At 35.5% G+C, this 18,654-nt stretch overlaps 2 protein-coding genes across 4 annotated transcripts in view; one reads left to right on the top strand and one right to left on the bottom strand.

The window, feature by feature from the left end:
• The window catches only part of LOC115442884 (frequenin-1), a 192,901-nt gene that overhangs the window by 122,869 nt on the left and 51,378 nt on the right, over positions 1 to 18,654 (top strand). The gene's annotated exons all lie outside the window — the stretch shown is intronic.
• LOC115442882 (keratin, type I cytoskeletal 10) lies at positions 13,913 to 17,107 on the bottom strand. The gene is made up of 2 exons (XM_030168068.1): positions 16,944 to 17,107; positions 13,913 to 15,286 (listed from the first exon to the last, which is right to left on the bottom strand). Exons 1-2 carry the CDS (start codon positions 16,956 to 16,958, stop codon positions 14,303 to 14,305), a joined length of 999 nt encoding a protein of 332 aa, XP_030023928.1. The 5' UTR covers positions 16,959 to 17,107; the 3' UTR covers positions 13,913 to 14,302.

Raw genomic sequence — 18,654 nt, 5'->3', positions numbered from 1 at the left:
TAGAAACAACTCACGTAAGTTGCTTGGGATTGGAATTTGTGCCCTTTAAGGCTCACTCTCTTGTACGTGACTGAAATTAGCTAAGCAAGCAGGGGTCTACTTACACTTCTGCTTACTCCTTCGGAGATAAGATAAGAAGGCGAAGAGAAATATTAAATATTACAACTATTTATTCAATTTAAAGTTGTGATTTTTGTAAAAATACTATGACTAATACTAAACTTTACTCTCTAATAATATATTCATTCTTATAAGCTACGCTTTATTTCAATTTAATGAATTTTATTTTCGAGAAAATATTTTCTAGCAAACAAATAAATTAAAAGCCAGTAGTTTTATTTACCAAAACGAATAACTGGTTAGTTTAAAATGATCAAAGCTAAACAACCAATCTACCTGTAGCAACGGGCAGCAGCAAGGCACTTCGATACTTACAACTAATTATTGATGACTAAAAGTTTTAATTACACTCAATAGAAGGAAAGTCTCTCACAAATGTGCCGAATAATCTATTTTCACAAAATGTGCACTCAATATTTCCAATTCTCAAGAACGAACGCTGCGTTATAGCCATTAATTAACGTCATATTTTACTTTACTAATATAATAAATGCGAATGAAAATGTTACGAAGGTTTTTAGAAATAAATGCACAAACAACTGGTCGGATTTGGATGAAATTCGGCACACAAGTCCATGTCCTGGATTAAGGCAGGCTTTAATAACAACGGTAAAATATGATTTTTTTATAAATAGATTTTTGATAACGTATTATCTTTGTACAGTTCGTAGCATTAGTACCTGTCTATAAATATAATAATTTTATAACCACGCCGGCTTAATCCATGAATAAATTATGATATTTGTCTACCTATATATTTGTATGCCAATTTCATATTTTAAACTAGCTTCCGCCCGCAGCTTCGCCTGCGTGGATTTCGGACTTCAAAAATGGAGCCGGTCGCGAACGTTCGAGAATGTTCGTTTTAGGAAGCTACTCGCTAGGTGATTCGCTAGCCTCTAGGTGCCAAGCAAGCCGCCTGCCTGTGCGTTCGCGACCTTATATATATATACAAAAATAATCCTTATAGCATGATTCAGTATTCACGCGTGATGGCTTATTATTAGCGTATTTCATGTATAACATTGGTGTTTCTATACCGATTTCTATGATTCTTTTTTATGGAATATTTAATAATTTTAACTTTTTTAATTAGGGATGACTGAGAGTGTTATAAACGTAAGAGTAGACAAATATAATGAGAAAGCTTCGAACTACTAAGCTATCGGGAGTTACACGTGTTATTGTAGGTCAACCATAAAAGATAGACATATGCTGTCGTGGGATATTTTTTACATAATTTTAAGGAGAACATTTCCGTCATACATGATTTCTGTGTAGCTTTAACCATTAAGGTTGCACACGCGACGGAAGCTAAAAAAATTGAGTAACTTCTCCCGTTTTCCCAACATTTCCCTTCACTGCTCTGCTCCTATTAATTGTAGCGTGATGAAAAGTACACTATAACCAGCACAGGAGTATGAAAAATATTTGCACCAAGTTTCGTTAAAATCCGTCGAGTAGTTTTTGTTTCTATAACGGTTATACAGACAGACAGACAGACAAAAATTTTACTAATTGCATTTTTGGCATCAGTATCGATCCCTAATCACCCCCTGATAGTTATTTTGGAAATATATTTCATGTACAGAATTGACCTCTCTACAGATTTATTATAAGTATAGATTATAAAGATATTGTTTGGTAGTCCCGGACAGCGTGTAAATGCGAATCAAAAGACACTTTAATAAGGGCGGGTTAATTTTATTCATTTTATTAGTTATGCTTTAGGTCCTTCTTACTTAGATTACACAAATCACCCGGGCTAAACTAAATTAAACTATCGCTAAACAACTTTATCTCTAAGCATATATAAGAATAGTTTTGACTGGCGATGATATATCATGCACAAATTGTTGAAGTTAAATTAAATTACGAAACAAAAATAAAAAGTTTGTACATGATAAATAAATAAATAATTATATTTAAATGTCCAAAACTATATTAATGATTTTATTTATTCCTTTAGGAGTAAATTTATTTACTATGAAAAATATATATATATATTGTTAAATTAAGTAGGTAAACATAAAATTCACATTTTATAAATTTTGGAGAAAAAAGAGTACATTTATTTATAAATGAACCTAAAAATATAATGTGAAAGGTAATTCAACCCTGCTTTACCTAAGTAACACAATAGTCCCTATATATCAAATTAACCTTTCATTTGATGTCCTTCGCACGCACCGGGGTTCAAACAAAGTGAACATTCATCCGTACTTCGTCCGACTTATTTCCGACAATGGACCATGACCCGCTAATCTGGGCTGTTGAATTTCCTCACATACACATAATTATAATTGAAGACCATATTTTTAAATACTAAAGAGGCTTATAAATGGGCAATGTGCGCAATCTATAGAAGTCGTCAAAATATAGTATCAAAATTTCTAATAGGTAACACTTTGAGCCTATATTTATGTGTAAATGACTAGATTAGAGGCCTAGTAACGCAATCATACATATAATTTGAACAGAGTTGATCTTACGTTGATGCCTATATATTTTGAAGCCTCAGTGGCGTAGTTGTAATTAATAAGAATAATAATAAGAAATCTTTATTTGGAATAAATAATACAGTTTTTTTAAAAATACAATGTTCGAAAATATCTGCATTAGTTGGGTAACTGTGTCGCAGATATTAACGCCCACCTCCGTAAAGTCGATAGTTGTATTCCACAATGTAAAGAAAACTTTCAAAAGGTACTTAAATCAAAACAAACAAAAAATGTGTGTGTGTGTGGTTGTGTGTGTGTTAGTGTGTGTGTGTGTGTGTGAGTTTGTCTGTGTGTGCGTGTGTGTGTGTATGTATGCATGTTTATGTGTCCTATTATTTTCCTATTTTTATGAATGATTCTGTATCCTCATATTTTCATATATAAATGGCTGTTAACCCTTTCGGGTTAACAGCCATTTTGTTGTTACAGATTTACATTCACGTAAAGTAAGGGAATATAAGTTAAGAAACTTGTTTGCTTTGTTATATAATCGGGGTCCAATAAAATAAAAATGTTGACTGGATGCAGCAGTTCTACAGGTGTCTGATTGACATACTAAATCTCTTCTTCGTTTTTTTGATACTGGGGAGTAAAATGAAGCTCCGAATGTTGACGAAGAAAAATTTGAAGGATAAAAGTTGTCTTACAGAAAGTACTTTTGCAAGAGTATATATTTCAGTAGTTGAGTATAAGATTGGTTTATAAAACATGACCTTCAACACTGCCCTTTGAGCTCTTTCAAGGGTTAGCATTTTGGATACACCACAACCTCCCCAAGCAGTGATGCAGTAGGTTATGACAGACTGCGCTAGCGAGCAGTAGATTATTTTTAAAGTTTTTTGGTCAACTACAGGTCTGAGATTTTTTAAAAATGTATATAAGTTTACGAATCCTACTTTTTATTAAATTTATATGTTCATTCCAAATTAAGCGATTGTCAATTATTATTCCAAGATATTTTATTTTCGTTGTTGCAGTAATTGCTGGGCAAGTGCAGTTTTTCATTGTATTACATGAGGCATGTGCAATAAGTGTGAAAGATGAGGGAGGGAGAGAAGAGGATTTTAATGCAAAGCACATATATTTGGTTTTATTGACATTGAGGGTCAGCAGATTATACGCTAACCAGTTCATAACAACAGATAGTGATTGTTCAGCACGCAGCCTAGCTAGAGACCAGTTTTTACCATGTATGAGTAGAACTGTGTCATCAGCATACATTATAATTTTGCAATTTGGTAACGATAATTGACAGAGTTCATTTATGTAGATAGTAAACAAGGTAGGTCCAAGGACGCTACCTTGGGGGACTCAAAATTAATGGATTCATCTTGGCTAATTTTATCTCCAATTTTAACATATTGAGACCGATCACTAAGGTAACTTTTAAAAATATCTAGAGCAATACCCCTAACACCTATGCGTTCCAGCTTTGTTATAAGTATGTCGATAGAGACGGTATCGAAAGCCTTTGATAGGTCCAGAAATATACCAATTGTTTTTTCTTTCATATCTAAGTATTTTACAACGCTTTTAGTCAAATTTAATACTGCATCTTCAGTAGATTTACCCTGTTTAAAGCCAAATTGGTTATCAGAAATAATGTTATATTTATTTATGTAATCTAATAATCTATTATTGAGTAACTTTTCAAGAATTTTTGATAGTGTTGTCAATACCGAAATAGGCCTATAATTATCAACGTTGTTTTTGCCCGCTCTTATGAATAGGGTGTACGAGTGCCTTTTTAAATACTTTCGGGAAAACTCCAGAAGAAAGGCATAGATTAAAAATATGAACAAGTACAGGAGTAATTGTTTGACTGATTGCTTTTATTATGGAAGTAGGTATTCCGTCCCAGCCAGTTGCAGTTGTATTTTTAAGACTAAGAATTAGTTGTTCTACTTCATTAGCACTTGTACTCATCAAACACATTGAATTTTGGGGGGGTGTTTTCTGAAAATAGTTTGAATAAATATTTTGGATTGGCTCAGTAATTTTAGATGCTAGGTTTTTACCAATGTTGGCGAAATAATGATTTACATAATTTACAGAACATATAGGATCATTGGCGTTGGTGAGAAGATCATGTGCATTGGAAGAAGTTTTATTAAAATTTCCTACCTTTTTTATTAGATCCCACATAGCTTTAGGGTTTCTGTTTGTTTTTTCAAATTGTGTGCGTTCATATACCCGTTTAACTTTTTTAATTGTATTGTTACAGAAGTTTCTATAGCGGTTATATGTAACTTTAATAATCTCATTGTCAGGATTTTTCACAGTTTTACGATAGAGTTTGTCGCGGTTTCGCATACAGCGTAAAGGCCAGGCGTAATCCAGGGCTTACGTATTACGTTTTTACTAGGAATTATTTTAATTAAAGTATGTGATGTGATAATGTCTGAAATAATTTTTACAAGCAAGGTAGTTGCTTCATCAGGATTTTCACATCTTAAAACAGCGGAGTAGTCAAAGTTTCGAAGATTATTGATGCAGGCTGTTTCGTCTATACGTTTTGTTAAACGCTGCAAATTATGGTTTGTTTTTATATTAATATTTGCAATAAGCATTACTGGGGCGTGATCTGTAATAGATGAATCTAGAACTAAAGCAGTAGCTTCTTTTTTTGTTTTTAATATTATATGGTCGAGACAATTTGTATTCCGAGTCGGTAAAGTATGTGCTGGAATTAGGGCATGAAAAGTAAGAGCATTCAGATAAGGGTCAGAATTTGGGTCGTTACTATTAAGTCCAATATTTATATTGATGTCTCCAATAACAGCAATATTTTGGTAGTTGTTTAAGGACTGTAATACCGAATCGAGTGAGATCACAAAATTGTCAATGTTTTTATAGGAAGGGGGACGATAGAGTGCAATACGAGCAAAGTTATTATATCTGAGAACTAAGCAATTAGCTTCCAGAAAGTTTGGTATCTCAACAGCAAAATTTAGTGAATATCTTGTGTAAGCAACTACCCCATCATTTTGGTTTGTATAATTAGACATAAAAGAATTATAGCCAGGAAGTTCTGGTAGAAGAGGGCATTTACTTAACCAACATTCTGATAAAATGATAACATCCACTTGCACCTGGATCCGCACCAATAAAGTTAATAGATCATCAAAATTATGACTTATGCTCCTAATATTAATATGCAGTATTTTAAGTGGGTTTACAGCTTTATCTACGTAAACCTGACACATTTCTGGAGAACAGGAATAAGCTTTAGAAACTTCTATCTGTTCAATTTCATTAATAAAATTTATATGGTCCATAATTAATTAGTAACAATTTTAAAAAGGAATAAAAATATAGAATGTAGAAAAAATATCGTTTGTAAATCTGTACTTAAGGAGAACGAAAAATATATTATAAAATGAGGAAATAAGTAGGACAAAAAGTGTGAAAAGTGAAACCGTGAGACTCAATTGTATATATGGCGTATGAGTGTGTGTATGTGTGTGTAAAATATAACTTATATTATAGTCTAAGGTTAAGTAACAATATGAGATCAAATGTATCATTTCTTTTGGTATACAAATTAAAAGAGAGTTATGAAAAGAATTATATAATACTAAAATCTAATTTATGAAAAGAATTATATAATACTAATAGTAAAATGTTTTGCAGCTTAATCGAGTTACAAAACATAACATATTCGTAGTAATGAGATCTTAATATCAGAATATTAATAATAAAGTTTGCAGTGTAATTTAGTACATATATAATATAACACCACAGATGTGTGAAAGTTATATCATAATTATACAATATAATTAATATAATTGTACACGGTATGAGTACTACCGCGCTGAAGTCCTAGGTTCAAATCCCGGGTCAGGTCAAACTACTTGTGGCTGGATTTCTGCTTATTACAAAAATACTCAGTCGCAGCTCGTACTCAGGAAGTTGGCGGTGTATTACCCTCGTGCCTCCGAAAGCACGTGAAGCCGTTGGTCCTGCGCCTGAGCTCTCCCCGGTCATGTCGGATTGTCGTCTTACCGGACTATGAGAGTGACGGAACAGAGAATACATTGTGTATTGCGCACACAGTTAGGCACTATGATACGTCCTGTGTACTTGCCTGATCTCCGTTGAGCTCGGCCGCCATGGCCGAAATTCGGTTAGGAGGGAAACCGATCCAACACTTTCTGTACTAGTAAATTTTAAAAGCCGATATGAGAGAGTTTTAAAATGAGAACCTCGAATTAACAGAACATGATAAAAGTCAATGTGCATAGCTCCATAATATATATGTCTTTATATAATTACTAAGTGACCCGACAGACGCTGTCCTGTCAACTATGAATTTGCAGCGCGCATTCTGTCAATCGCTGAAATTAACTTTTCTTAAATTTTCTAACGTTCCGCTCAATTTCCTTAATTTTTTATTTCATAAGATCCTTCTCCTGACAATAACAAAACAACAAAAAAAAATAGTGAAATAGGTCCATCCGTTCACGCGTGATGGTTTGACCACGGTAAATAGGGATTCATTTTTATATATATAGATATATAAATAATTCCAATATTGTCGTTTACATTATATTGCAATATATGTCACGACACATATTTATAAATTGGCTATGAAGCAAAAATTATAATTTAAAAAATTATACAAAATATCTTAGCCCTCACGAATTGATGGCGGGATCAAGACAAGTGCGACGAATCCATATATCCTGATTCTTGCCGGCGTCCTTTCGTAATTTATGTAAATTCTGATTATCATTAGCATGACTTGCAGACTGTATTTTTGTATTTCAGTATCTACATACTGTGTCGAGATCATTTCAATCTTTACCACTCCAAAACAGGATATTTTTTTCACTACATCAGTTTAAACTCAAAATTAAACATAACAGATTCCCGTCTTCACAGTATCCTGGCTTGAAGAAATAAAATACTAGCAACTTCGTGCAATTTAATAATCTCATACTCGTAACTGTTTGAAATTAGAAGAATTCTCCTAACAAAATTAAATTTGCATGTTTAGCGTTAGAGGACTGCATCAGATTTTATGTAATGAAACACATTCGCCCCATCTTTCCACCAACACCCTATTCAATTTACTTGTTTTTAATTGATACCCGCTTTCCAGCTGATTAGACTATTTACCGGCTCTTGCAATAAATAAGATTTAAGTTTAAAAAACTCAATGTATCACGATAATTAACTTGAATGAATTATGAATTTCTATTTCGAGGTTATAATACTGATCTATAAACCGCTTGAGATTGATTATTATATCTCTGTATATATTAACAAAAGAGGCGTTAAGAGCCTAACTCTTAAGACATCTTAAAATAGATGCATTTAATAACTCCTTATTTATTTATTGCCTTTAAATTTCTTTTTGACATATAAACTTATATTTATAGACCCCTGACTGTGTATTAATATATATAGGTATACTCGAACACTGCAAAAATCCTAACGTGCTTTGGCTTGTATATTTGAATAATAATGTTGCCTGTTATATTGCAGGGTTTTGCTAAGTTTTCAATTATGCTATACCATTTAAATTACATCTAGGCTCGAGTATTTGGTTTTGGTAATTATAATTACAGCGATAGTCTAGTTGGAAGTAAAACAGACTGATACAATAAAAAAATATAGTCATTGTGTTTTTTTTCTGAATTATCGCCTGCTTTAAAGGTGAATGGAAACATCGTGCGGAAACATGCTACCTGATGTGAAGTCTGCAATCCCTTACTAGGCCAGCGTAGTGGATTCAGTGCTAAACCACCTCAATATCATAAAAGGCCCGGGCCCAGCAGTGGGACAATATTGTAGACAGGGCTGAAATTAATATTATTATATATTCCAAATAAAAAAGGATCATCAGATCAACATACATTTGTTGAATTTTCAATATGAAATCATCTAGATAAAGTAGTTCAATCAAAATTATTTCAGATTTTTGTATATGTAGTCTTGCAACCAATACATAATCCTCTCGGATTATTATCCCAATTAGTTTACAAATAATACAAATGTCGATGAAACAAATGTGATAAAAAACACAACTCGATTTTAAAATGCATGTAACGGTGCAAAATAAATGAAGCCTTGGCTTCGAGCGTTTGGCCATCTTTTTCCTTGACAGTTAAGTAATTGCAAGCCTTTCGCTGGCGCACTCTAGCGTTCCTTAAAACAATATTATGTGTAAAGTAACTAAGAAAGTTCAATAAGTCGGTTCAAGACTAAGCCAAGCAAGTGCTCGGTGTATTTACAGAAATGTTTTTAACTTTAAAGATCTTGGTTATTTAATCGAAATTCAAAGGTAAACATCGTTCTATAGAGACGATTAACATGTTTTTTTAACATATTATGTTAAGAAATAATTTTGATGGTCTCCAAAGACCAGGATAATAACATGAGATTTATCTAAAATCTCTTTAGTTTAATAACATGCAATGATAATTAACATTTTAATTTAACGCTACTGCAACATACACCTTCCTTACTTTAATGAATATAAGTATAATAAAATGTAATAAATACTTTAGAAGAACTAATGAATTTCACTTTAATATAATATTATAGTTACTATATGCACATTAAAAAGATCGAGATTAAAGATAAGCGTCATTTTTGTTTTGTAAAAGTTGTTTATTCACAGTGGTGATAGTTGTTTCGTACATTCACTTTTATATGAATTATAGCGTAAAGTTGATGGTTAAAAAGTATTGAGCCATAATGTGTCTTAAGGTAGATAATGCATTCGCCGTACGTCTGAGACAAAGAAGGTAATTAAAAATTATTGCTTATTTATTCTTCAGAAAATGTTAATAATATTAGTTATTCTAATAAATAAATGATGGGTCAGATGGCGTAAATCCGAAGCTGACGGTGTTTCCGCTCACGATAAGGCCTGGTTAAAACAGCTAGCCCACAAGCGCGAAATTCGGCGCGACTACGCCGTTTTACCCCCACCATACACAAATACAGAACTCCTCTGCCAAAACTGTGGTCGTATGTTTCGGGGTAGAATCGGTCTGATAAGTCACCAGCGTAGGTGAATATCGTACCTCGCATCTTCTACGAATGCTACTTAATCATCTCTCGTAGATGTCAATTGCTAATGATGATGAATAAATAAATATATTTATAACTCTTCAACTTCTTACCTTGCCTCTAAATAAAAAAATAATCTTGAATACCTTTTCACTAATTGACCGATTCATAATCATCGTGACTTAATGAATGTAGATAACTAATCAATATTTCACCAATATTTCATGATTTACGGGCTCAGAAATCGAAGAAAATTACTGATTTATGTTATACCTTTTGTTTCAATAAATTACTTCTATTTTATTCGACTTAACGGGTAATTGCACTCCCTCACCGTTCTGCCATCTTGCCACTCCCTATTCTATTCGCTGGCGACGCCCTTGGCGAGTATCGAGTAAGTTAGCTAACCGCCGCCTATGACACACTAGAACACAAGTTTTTCGGCACGATGCCAATATTAAATGTCTTTCAGCTAGTACGCAAGGTTGCCGGTGATGGCTACAAAATACTAGATAAGTCAAAATCAATGAAATCTTAAGGTTTTTCTAAATTCGAATACTATCATTCGACCAAAATGAAAAGATCTAATCAGTAAATCTAGTGTTATATAAATACTTTTCCGTTTTAAATTGATTTTATTTTTCTGTTATGTACTTATATTTCGTTGTATAGATGCTGACAGATGACAACCCTGCGGTGGAAGCTAACTGAGCTCCGCACCGAAGCCCGTAAACATCGTCTTTTCGTCGAATATCTCATACCAGCCTTTTATGTGTATAATAAAATGTAAATTCTTATTGGACGTCCCTACGCTATGCTAAAATATTTACTATATTTTTATTTAATAAACGGATCCTGCAATTTTGATACATTTTGAATACGTCTAGTATAAATTCTGATCGTCTGAAGAAACCAGATACATTCCTTAGCCTAAAATCAGTGAAAGGATTTTTTGATTAATAATTTTTTGATTGATTGATTTCATTATTTTTTGTTAAGGAATTTTATGAACTTTTTCTTCTTAAAAAATATTTTACGGAGCAATATATCGAAACGATGGTACAAAAATAGTAGTCCAATGTATATGAATTAAAGAAAACGTAATTGGGGTAAATTAGAAAGTGAAGTAGGTCTTATAAGCAGCTATTTTGTTATTGCACATCATGCGGTTCCTCGTATCTCAGCTAATAACTACAATTAGTTGCGTAACCCTCATCCAGTAATTAGGTAATACGCTATAAAGTAACATGTAATGATGATGCTTGCAGCAACGAACTGAAAACTTTACCCGACATATACTGGCATTACCTAGGCCTGTTTATAAATGATGAGCTGTCATAATTATTGCTCGTGCAATATTCATTGTTAGTTTCTGCAATTTCGCCGCAGCTTACGACGCAGTTTTAATAAGTTATTCTTGAACAATACACGATTCCTGTGAGATTTTTTCCGGGTCAATATATCGTTTCTATAATAAGGGTCACAAAAGATCCGTATTGCATAGGTTTCATCGCTCCTGTTCTGTGTTTTTAATCTGTTGCTGTCATTACATTTTCTTACTAGTGAAATGTTGTTATGACCCTTTCTACATATATACGATATACGCCTGTTTTGTTATCACTAACATTAAAATTTTTATGAATGTTGTTTACGTTTTATGTCTTCACTATGTTTACTGTTAATATTATGTGTTTTAGGTTGTTATTATATCATAGTGTTTATCTGTACCCGTTTTTTGCCTTAATATGTTGACACTAAGGTAAAATATTTACTATATTTGGTGTCTGGTATGATTGTAGCTCCATATACTAGATAAAGAGCCTTCACAACTCCTGAGTAAATCCTACTCGTTACAGAAATATATAAGCCGATCAAATACAAAACTCATACTCTAATATTTTATACTCCAAAATAAATGATATTACAATCTGTACTACATACATACGTCATCTGTTTAATAAGATAATTATAAAATTTTAACCAGAAACTTGTATAACAGGGCCTTAGCAATTTATTAATTGTATAAGTCATTGTTACTTGTATTGTGTTACGTGTACTCTCGTGTGTCCCGCAATACTCTTGTACAGCCAGTCCTCATACAGAGGATTAAAATCCTTTGGTTACTATTTTGATTTATCGTGTTTCAAGTGTAGACGCCTAGCTTTTGTTCATAAAACAGAATAATATGGGTGACGAAGACATATCTAGAAAACAGATAAACATTTATCTGTGTACAGTTTTACGCCATTTATTGATTTACCTCTTAGTAGTTTTGTAACTTCTCCAAACTTTCCCACTTTATCGCGGTTACTTATTTCTTCTAGATAGGTATAAGATCACGTGTCTTCGTGTTTCTATAATTGTCATAAAGCATTATCGACTATGATAATTATGTGAGAAATAAAGGGGCGGTATTTGTCGGGCAGTGTGAGGATCATAGTTAATATAACCTGTACATGTATATCTATACCAATAATCATTTGTTATGTTAGTCATTCTACTATCCTACTATGTCACAATTCGTGGAGATGTTTAGGTGTTTAAATAATTTATATAAAACTATGTGTTGTTTGCGGCTTCGACTGCAAAGCCGCCTTTCCCGCTACAAAAATCCCTAAAACACTGAAGCGATTCATATCAACACCTGTACGACGCCTGCGCCATCTATTTAAAAGATCCAAGACATGATCTTCCTGTGTACCAAATCCCATACAAATATACATTAATATAATATTTGATATACTGATAGTGCGAGTCACGGATTAAGGGGCTATTATCCTGAAAAATACATAGGTACTAGCACTCCCATTCCGGTAAAGTAATATCGGGCGAAGTATATGTAGCATAAACTAATACAAAAATTATTATAAAAAACTACTTTTTTCACATGTGATTCAATTGCCGTTATAAATAATCCAGCTAAGTACACACACTATCCATTTGTCGCGTATAGTACCAATTAGCTCGGAGCGGAAAGTGGGTAATCTGGCCAGATTACATGAATTATTTACTCAACAGATTTCTATTCAGTATTCACTGCCTGTGAAATAAAGGACGGCGAAACAGGGTTCTTTAAACAATCGTTTATACTTAACCCACCCATTGGGAAGGTTCACGTTTTGTTGATCGATCTGAAAACATTTTCTATTGGAGAAGTGTGTCAGTTCACATAAAGCAATTGGCGTTGTAACCCTGAGACAATTCTTGTGCGCTCGGTCTCCACACCGTATGCACAGCCTCAGGGGGACATTTATAATGGTACAGTGTATATCTTATAGTTGCTAATTCACATTGAGAACAATAAAGGCTCGCGAACATTTCTTGGCCTTCTCCTCATCTCCTATGCTAAGATAGTTCCTTGTCCTTCCACCACACTTGCTTCACAGCTATCCCCTCCCAATTTTCCTCCAGGGCCCAGTAGTCGCTAAGCTTGGGGATTCCAATGCCCTGTTCGCAGGTTTCCCCCGCTGTTGATTGCGGGGATACCCAATAATAAATTGGCGTTGTTATAGTGAGTCAAAATAGTAAAAAAAATATAACGAAACGCAACCATGGTGCTCTTTTTGTCTTTGTTTCGTGTGATGCTTAATGGTAATAAATGATTGTTTTGAATTGTTTCGTTCGGATTAATTCTGACGATATCCACAAGATAAATTATCGCTTTACAAAATTATTAAATTAAATCCCTATTAAATTAATACTTCCCGCTTGACGCACAAATTATCTCTATATCTCGTTATAAGTATCTGAAGTGAAAGTTTATATTTAATAATGCCCACATGCATAGGTAGTAAAATGACGCGTTAGTAATACTGTAATCCATAAAATTCTTAATTAGTGGATGGAGTAAATAGCGGCCAGTTTTGCGTAATTCTTACGCCACACACAAAATTATATGAAAGTATAATTACACATGTGATCCATTAAAGCGGTCATTAACGAGAGCACCGAAAGCGAAGGTGAGAAGAGAGCGTATGGGCCGCGCAGGTGGCACCGGGTGGCGACAGGCGGCTGGTGGTCACGCGCCTGCCGACCATCCACGCCACTCTCCGCTATTTATAATCACACGGCACTCGCTACTTTTACGTAACCATTTCGCTGCGAGCGCCCAACCATTTAATTTTACGATCAAACTAATCGTAACACGGCGCGGAAAAGGACCCACTTTGACTCGTTGTACTACGTCACCGCCGTCGATGGGGGCAACCTTTCACGACTACTTTCGGATGTGACGCAACCGGCCACTCCCAGGGTATCAAACAAACATATTAAGCATCACATTTGGTTTTATTACAAAAGTAAAAAAAAGCTATTTTATAATACATAACATAACAGTCATAGTAAAATATCTCCTTTAGAACAACATTAACACTGTGCACTAATAACAAGTAGAAATGAGTGGCGATGATGAGATATGACGATGAGTCGTGTTATGTCGCGACAGGAGCCAAGAGCCCGCGGGCGAACGCGGGACAGGCAGCTATGTACAGGGCGTTCGGCCGCAAGCTACAGACCGCCGGTGGCAGGAATCACTTTGAAGTTTAAATATTCCTAGGTCTTTGACACAAGCTCGCTTAATAATTATTTAATTATGACTTGGTCGCTTGTCAGCAACTCGACGTTATATCCTGCCACCTGAGCTAATCGGTAAATTTCGTTTAGTGAAGGGGACCAGCCACATGTCCGGGAGGACCGTACTGAGTGCTGGTGGCACCACCGTGACCACCTTCCGCTCCGCTCTCGTCTCCGCCGCTGGCACCGAAGTCGCCGATGATTTCAGCTCCGCCATGACCGCCAGCGCCGCTCGCAGAGCCTCCGCCGAGAGCGATAGCACCGAGGTCACCACCGCTGATAGATCCGCCGCCAATAGCACCACCGCCGATTGCGCCGCCACCGAGAGAACCGCCGCTGAGGGCACCAGCACCAAGATCAGCACCGCCAAGTCCGCCTCCGATAGCGCCACCTTCCTTCTGGGTCTGGTATTTGATGAAGTATACTTCGGGTTTGGAGGGCTGGGTGGGCGCTGGGGTAGGAATAATGATGTCGGGTTGTTCCTCGGGTTTCTTGACCAACACGTAGACAAGGGTCTTCTCTTCGTTCTGGGGCTGCACGGGGATGATGGGCGCGGTGGGGGTAGGGGGAGTCGGGGCCTTGATGAAGATAATCTTGTAGTGCTTCTGGGGAGGAGCTACAGCAGGGATGTTGGGGATTCTCTGTTCGACGGGCTCTGGAGGGGGAACGTGGACGTAGATATGTTTCTGCACAAGAGGAGCACCAGAGAATCCACCGCCGATACCACCGCCGATTCCACCTCCGATTCCACTTCCGATTCCACCACCGAATCCAGATCCAGCGTCACCTCCGAAGCTCAGTCCGCTGCTGCCGAAGCTACCGGATCCGAGAGAAATTCCACCAGCGGAGTGACCACCTCCGAGAGAGAGTCCGCCAGATGAGTGACCACCACCCAGGGATAGTCCACCGCCGGAGATTCCTCCAATAGATCCACTGGAATGTCCTCCGATGGATACGGCCCTGTGGCCGCCGCTGATGGACCCACCTGAGAATTTGGAGCTAGGGGCGGAGTAGCTGTAGCCGACTGGAGGCTCGGGGCGGCCATAGGCCAGCGCCACACAGGCGAGTACCTTTAAAGAAGAAAATTATATTGAGAATGTTTTTTTAAGAAAACTGAGGAGGTAATAAATAGATAAGCTTTTTCTATAGGACATTTTATGATAATGCAAAAATATTTTTATTTTAATTTTATCTCCTTTTCCTAACCATAATGTTATGTCGTCCTTACATAAACATTGCGAAACGAAACGAGTTTGCGGAGGCACAAAACGTTACGCTGAATTATTTATTGGTATAGTAACCTCCTCGACATAAAACATACAGAAAAAAAGGCCCGCTGTAATAGAAGCTTGTATGTTAATGCATAGATTTCCTTTTATGCCAGCCGAAATATTTTACAGGAGTGCAATAAATTACTTCACATTACGCGAAACATTTAGATAACCGACATTTATTTCGATAAAAATGACACAGTGTTAATGAACTTCATATTACCGAAGAAGACAACCGAAAATCATGCGAGGTTTTCTCACTTAATTAACACAGAAGTTTGTTTAAAGTTCATATGAAACAGCATAGCAACATACATTCGCTTAGCACATTTTAGTTATGTTAGTTAGTGTAAACAATCAAAGATTAATTAATATTTTCCAGTCCCGCCAATAGAGTCGAGGTGTTCCTAGCTTGGTTCCTAAAGAACATCGTATAGTGTTTAGAATATAAATCGATTTGATATATTTAACTTATCGCGAATAATTTTGAATATCAACTTTTACTCACTATCATAGGTATTAACTGTGGCGAAATCTCAATCAACAAGATATTTACGAAATAATGACATACATTGTACAATACGTAAGAAAGTAGTGTAAGATAACTGTACCAATTACGTAACAGACGGCACAATCCACATACGTAAACAACTTGAAATAATCCGTATTATGCAATTGACCGAATACTTAATTTGAATTTCGGTCGTGGTCTGCAAGCCTTTGCCGCATACAGATTATTCTCTTCGCGTAAAAATCGCGATGTGTGGAAACTCACTCTGTGAAATGGGGATCGTAAAGTGAATAATGATTGAGTGCCCCCTTTTGTGAAAATCTCGATCGAAGTACACTAACCTTAATAGGTTCAGTTGCTAACAATTGTGAGATTCTAAAAGCGAACTTCACTTTTGGAATCGAAATGGAATTTGTTTAGCTACCCTATATCTTTTTGATTAAGAATTTTATGTTTGTGAGATAAATTTGATTATATTTGTCAATAATATAATATTTTCCGCATGTAATAAAAGCCTAAATGAATAAAAAAGTTACTTTAAATCACTTTTGGCCGATGTAAAATTTATAACTTGTAATATAGGTTGGTGTAATTTTTGGAATTATTTAAAAACTATTTAAGTTCAAAAATCAATGGTTGACATTGGAAATTGGCATTAAAACACATAATTCACGAACTCACAAAGCACCACTTCGTTATCACATAATTCTACGTAATTTCACTATTTGGCACACCAAGAGTTTTATCCGATGTTGGTTCTTCACAAAACACTCCACTTTAAATCCGCGCAAATTATTATTCCGTGAGTAAAGTTTCAACAAAATATTCCGCGTAATCACTCCACTACGTAAAGGATATTCACAAATTTTATTTAATTGAAAATCGCATGTGCCAAATAGTTCCATTTAAATTAAATTAAATTTAAATTTTCGCAAGCGAGCTTACCACGAATGCGCGCATATTGTGCGTAGGAGAGTCGGTGCCGGTTGGGTTTAAACCTTACTTGCTGATATACTCAATAAGACCGATTGAAACAACTCCGCTTTTGGAGATGTTCCTGTGACTGTGAGCTCGAGTTAACTGATGACATTCGCCATGCCGACCCGCTCTTAAATAGCTAAGTGCTCATCTCGAGCGAACACTCCATCCCTACGAGCATTTCACTCAGTAGCATGCAACTATCGTCATTATTTAACAAATATACGGTCCTTTCTTTTCGGCGAGGTCCGCGGCGCAGGCGGCGCATTCGACACGTTGCTTTAGCCACCAGCGCTCGCCTGCGCAAGCGCCGGCCGGTGACGGGCCTCGCTCCCGGCTCGCACTTCGTCTGCAGACACGTGCTCATTTATTTTCTATAAACTACATCTGTTATGAAAAATATTAATAACAGATGAAGCTCATTACATAGATAATTAGGTGCATTAACAAATGTCGATATTATAATTTAGTATCATCGAAAAGTCCATTATTTCATAACAGTTTCACCTCACCTAACTAGTAAAGTGGAATCATAAAATCGGCTTTGTTATCACTTCCAAGTCTCGATATATACATTTGAGTAAAGGTAAAAGTAATTGCTGCATCTGACATCCAATTACCTACGTAGTTAAAGCAAACATTTAGCAAGCTTGTGACAGTGGATGGTGCATCAAAGTTTATATTGCAATACCAAACTAAGCTCAGTTTTCAACTCGATGTGATGGCTCGTTCGCCATACGATACGATAGGATATTAACTTTAGGAAACATTTTAACTACCTGCCCTACAAAACAAATTAATTGTATTAAAGCACATTGTTCGCACATGCATGTCCGCATGTAGTTTTGTGCTCGCGAATGTATCCACGTATTTTAAATTACTTTACTGCAATAGGTTTTACTGTTGGAAAAAGTTTAAATATACGTTTTAGTTTGAACCCTATGAACAAAATTTATTTGAAGTACGATACTTCAGGCGCCCTTTTGAATACAGATTTTTCTGTTCGATGAAAACATTCTTTATAATGCAAAGATATAATATTATGAACTGGATAGTGATTAGACATAATACCTTGACGCGTTTATGTATATGCGAAGTAAAACGATTATATTAATAATTTATAGACTTAAATCATTTATACATTGTTTGTTTTTGTGCAATGAAGAATTAGGCTTATTGGTACCAGTTTAAAAACCTTTAGAATTGGTAAAATTTTATATCATGCCATTGCTACTACTGTGTATTGTTGCATTGTATAGAATACACTTAAACTGTAAAGCGTGTGTCCTCAATGTATGGTAATTGGGTAATTTTATTGGTTTTGATTAAAACCACATTGGCTTCCTGGAATTCGAATTTTGCCCGACATGGCTCTATAGCCACGCTTCCGGTACATTGTGAGGGGAAGTTAAGCGCTGCTAATCATGAGCTAATTTGTTACGAGTCTGCCTACTTCTTTGGACATAAAGGTTGAGCTTACATTTTATAAGTGTGTAACATGCAACACAATGGCAATTAACCTGAATAAATAACTTTAACAAACGAAACTAAAATAAACTTAAATTAAGAAATTGAACCTCTGGTAATTCAAAATAAGTACTAATGGTCGTCCAATGTTAAAAGTTTAGTCCATCGAATTTAATATATTTGTAACACACATATTACACATAAATTGGTT

This window comes from Manduca sexta, chromosome 27 (genome assembly GCF_014839805.1).
Source record: "Manduca sexta isolate Smith_Timp_Sample1 chromosome 27, JHU_Msex_v1.0, whole genome shotgun sequence".
In the NCBI taxonomy this organism is placed as follows: domain Eukaryota; kingdom Metazoa; phylum Arthropoda; class Insecta; order Lepidoptera; family Sphingidae; genus Manduca; species Manduca sexta.
Note: the sequence above shows the minus strand (reverse complement) of the source record. Positions and strands in the feature narration are given on the sequence as shown.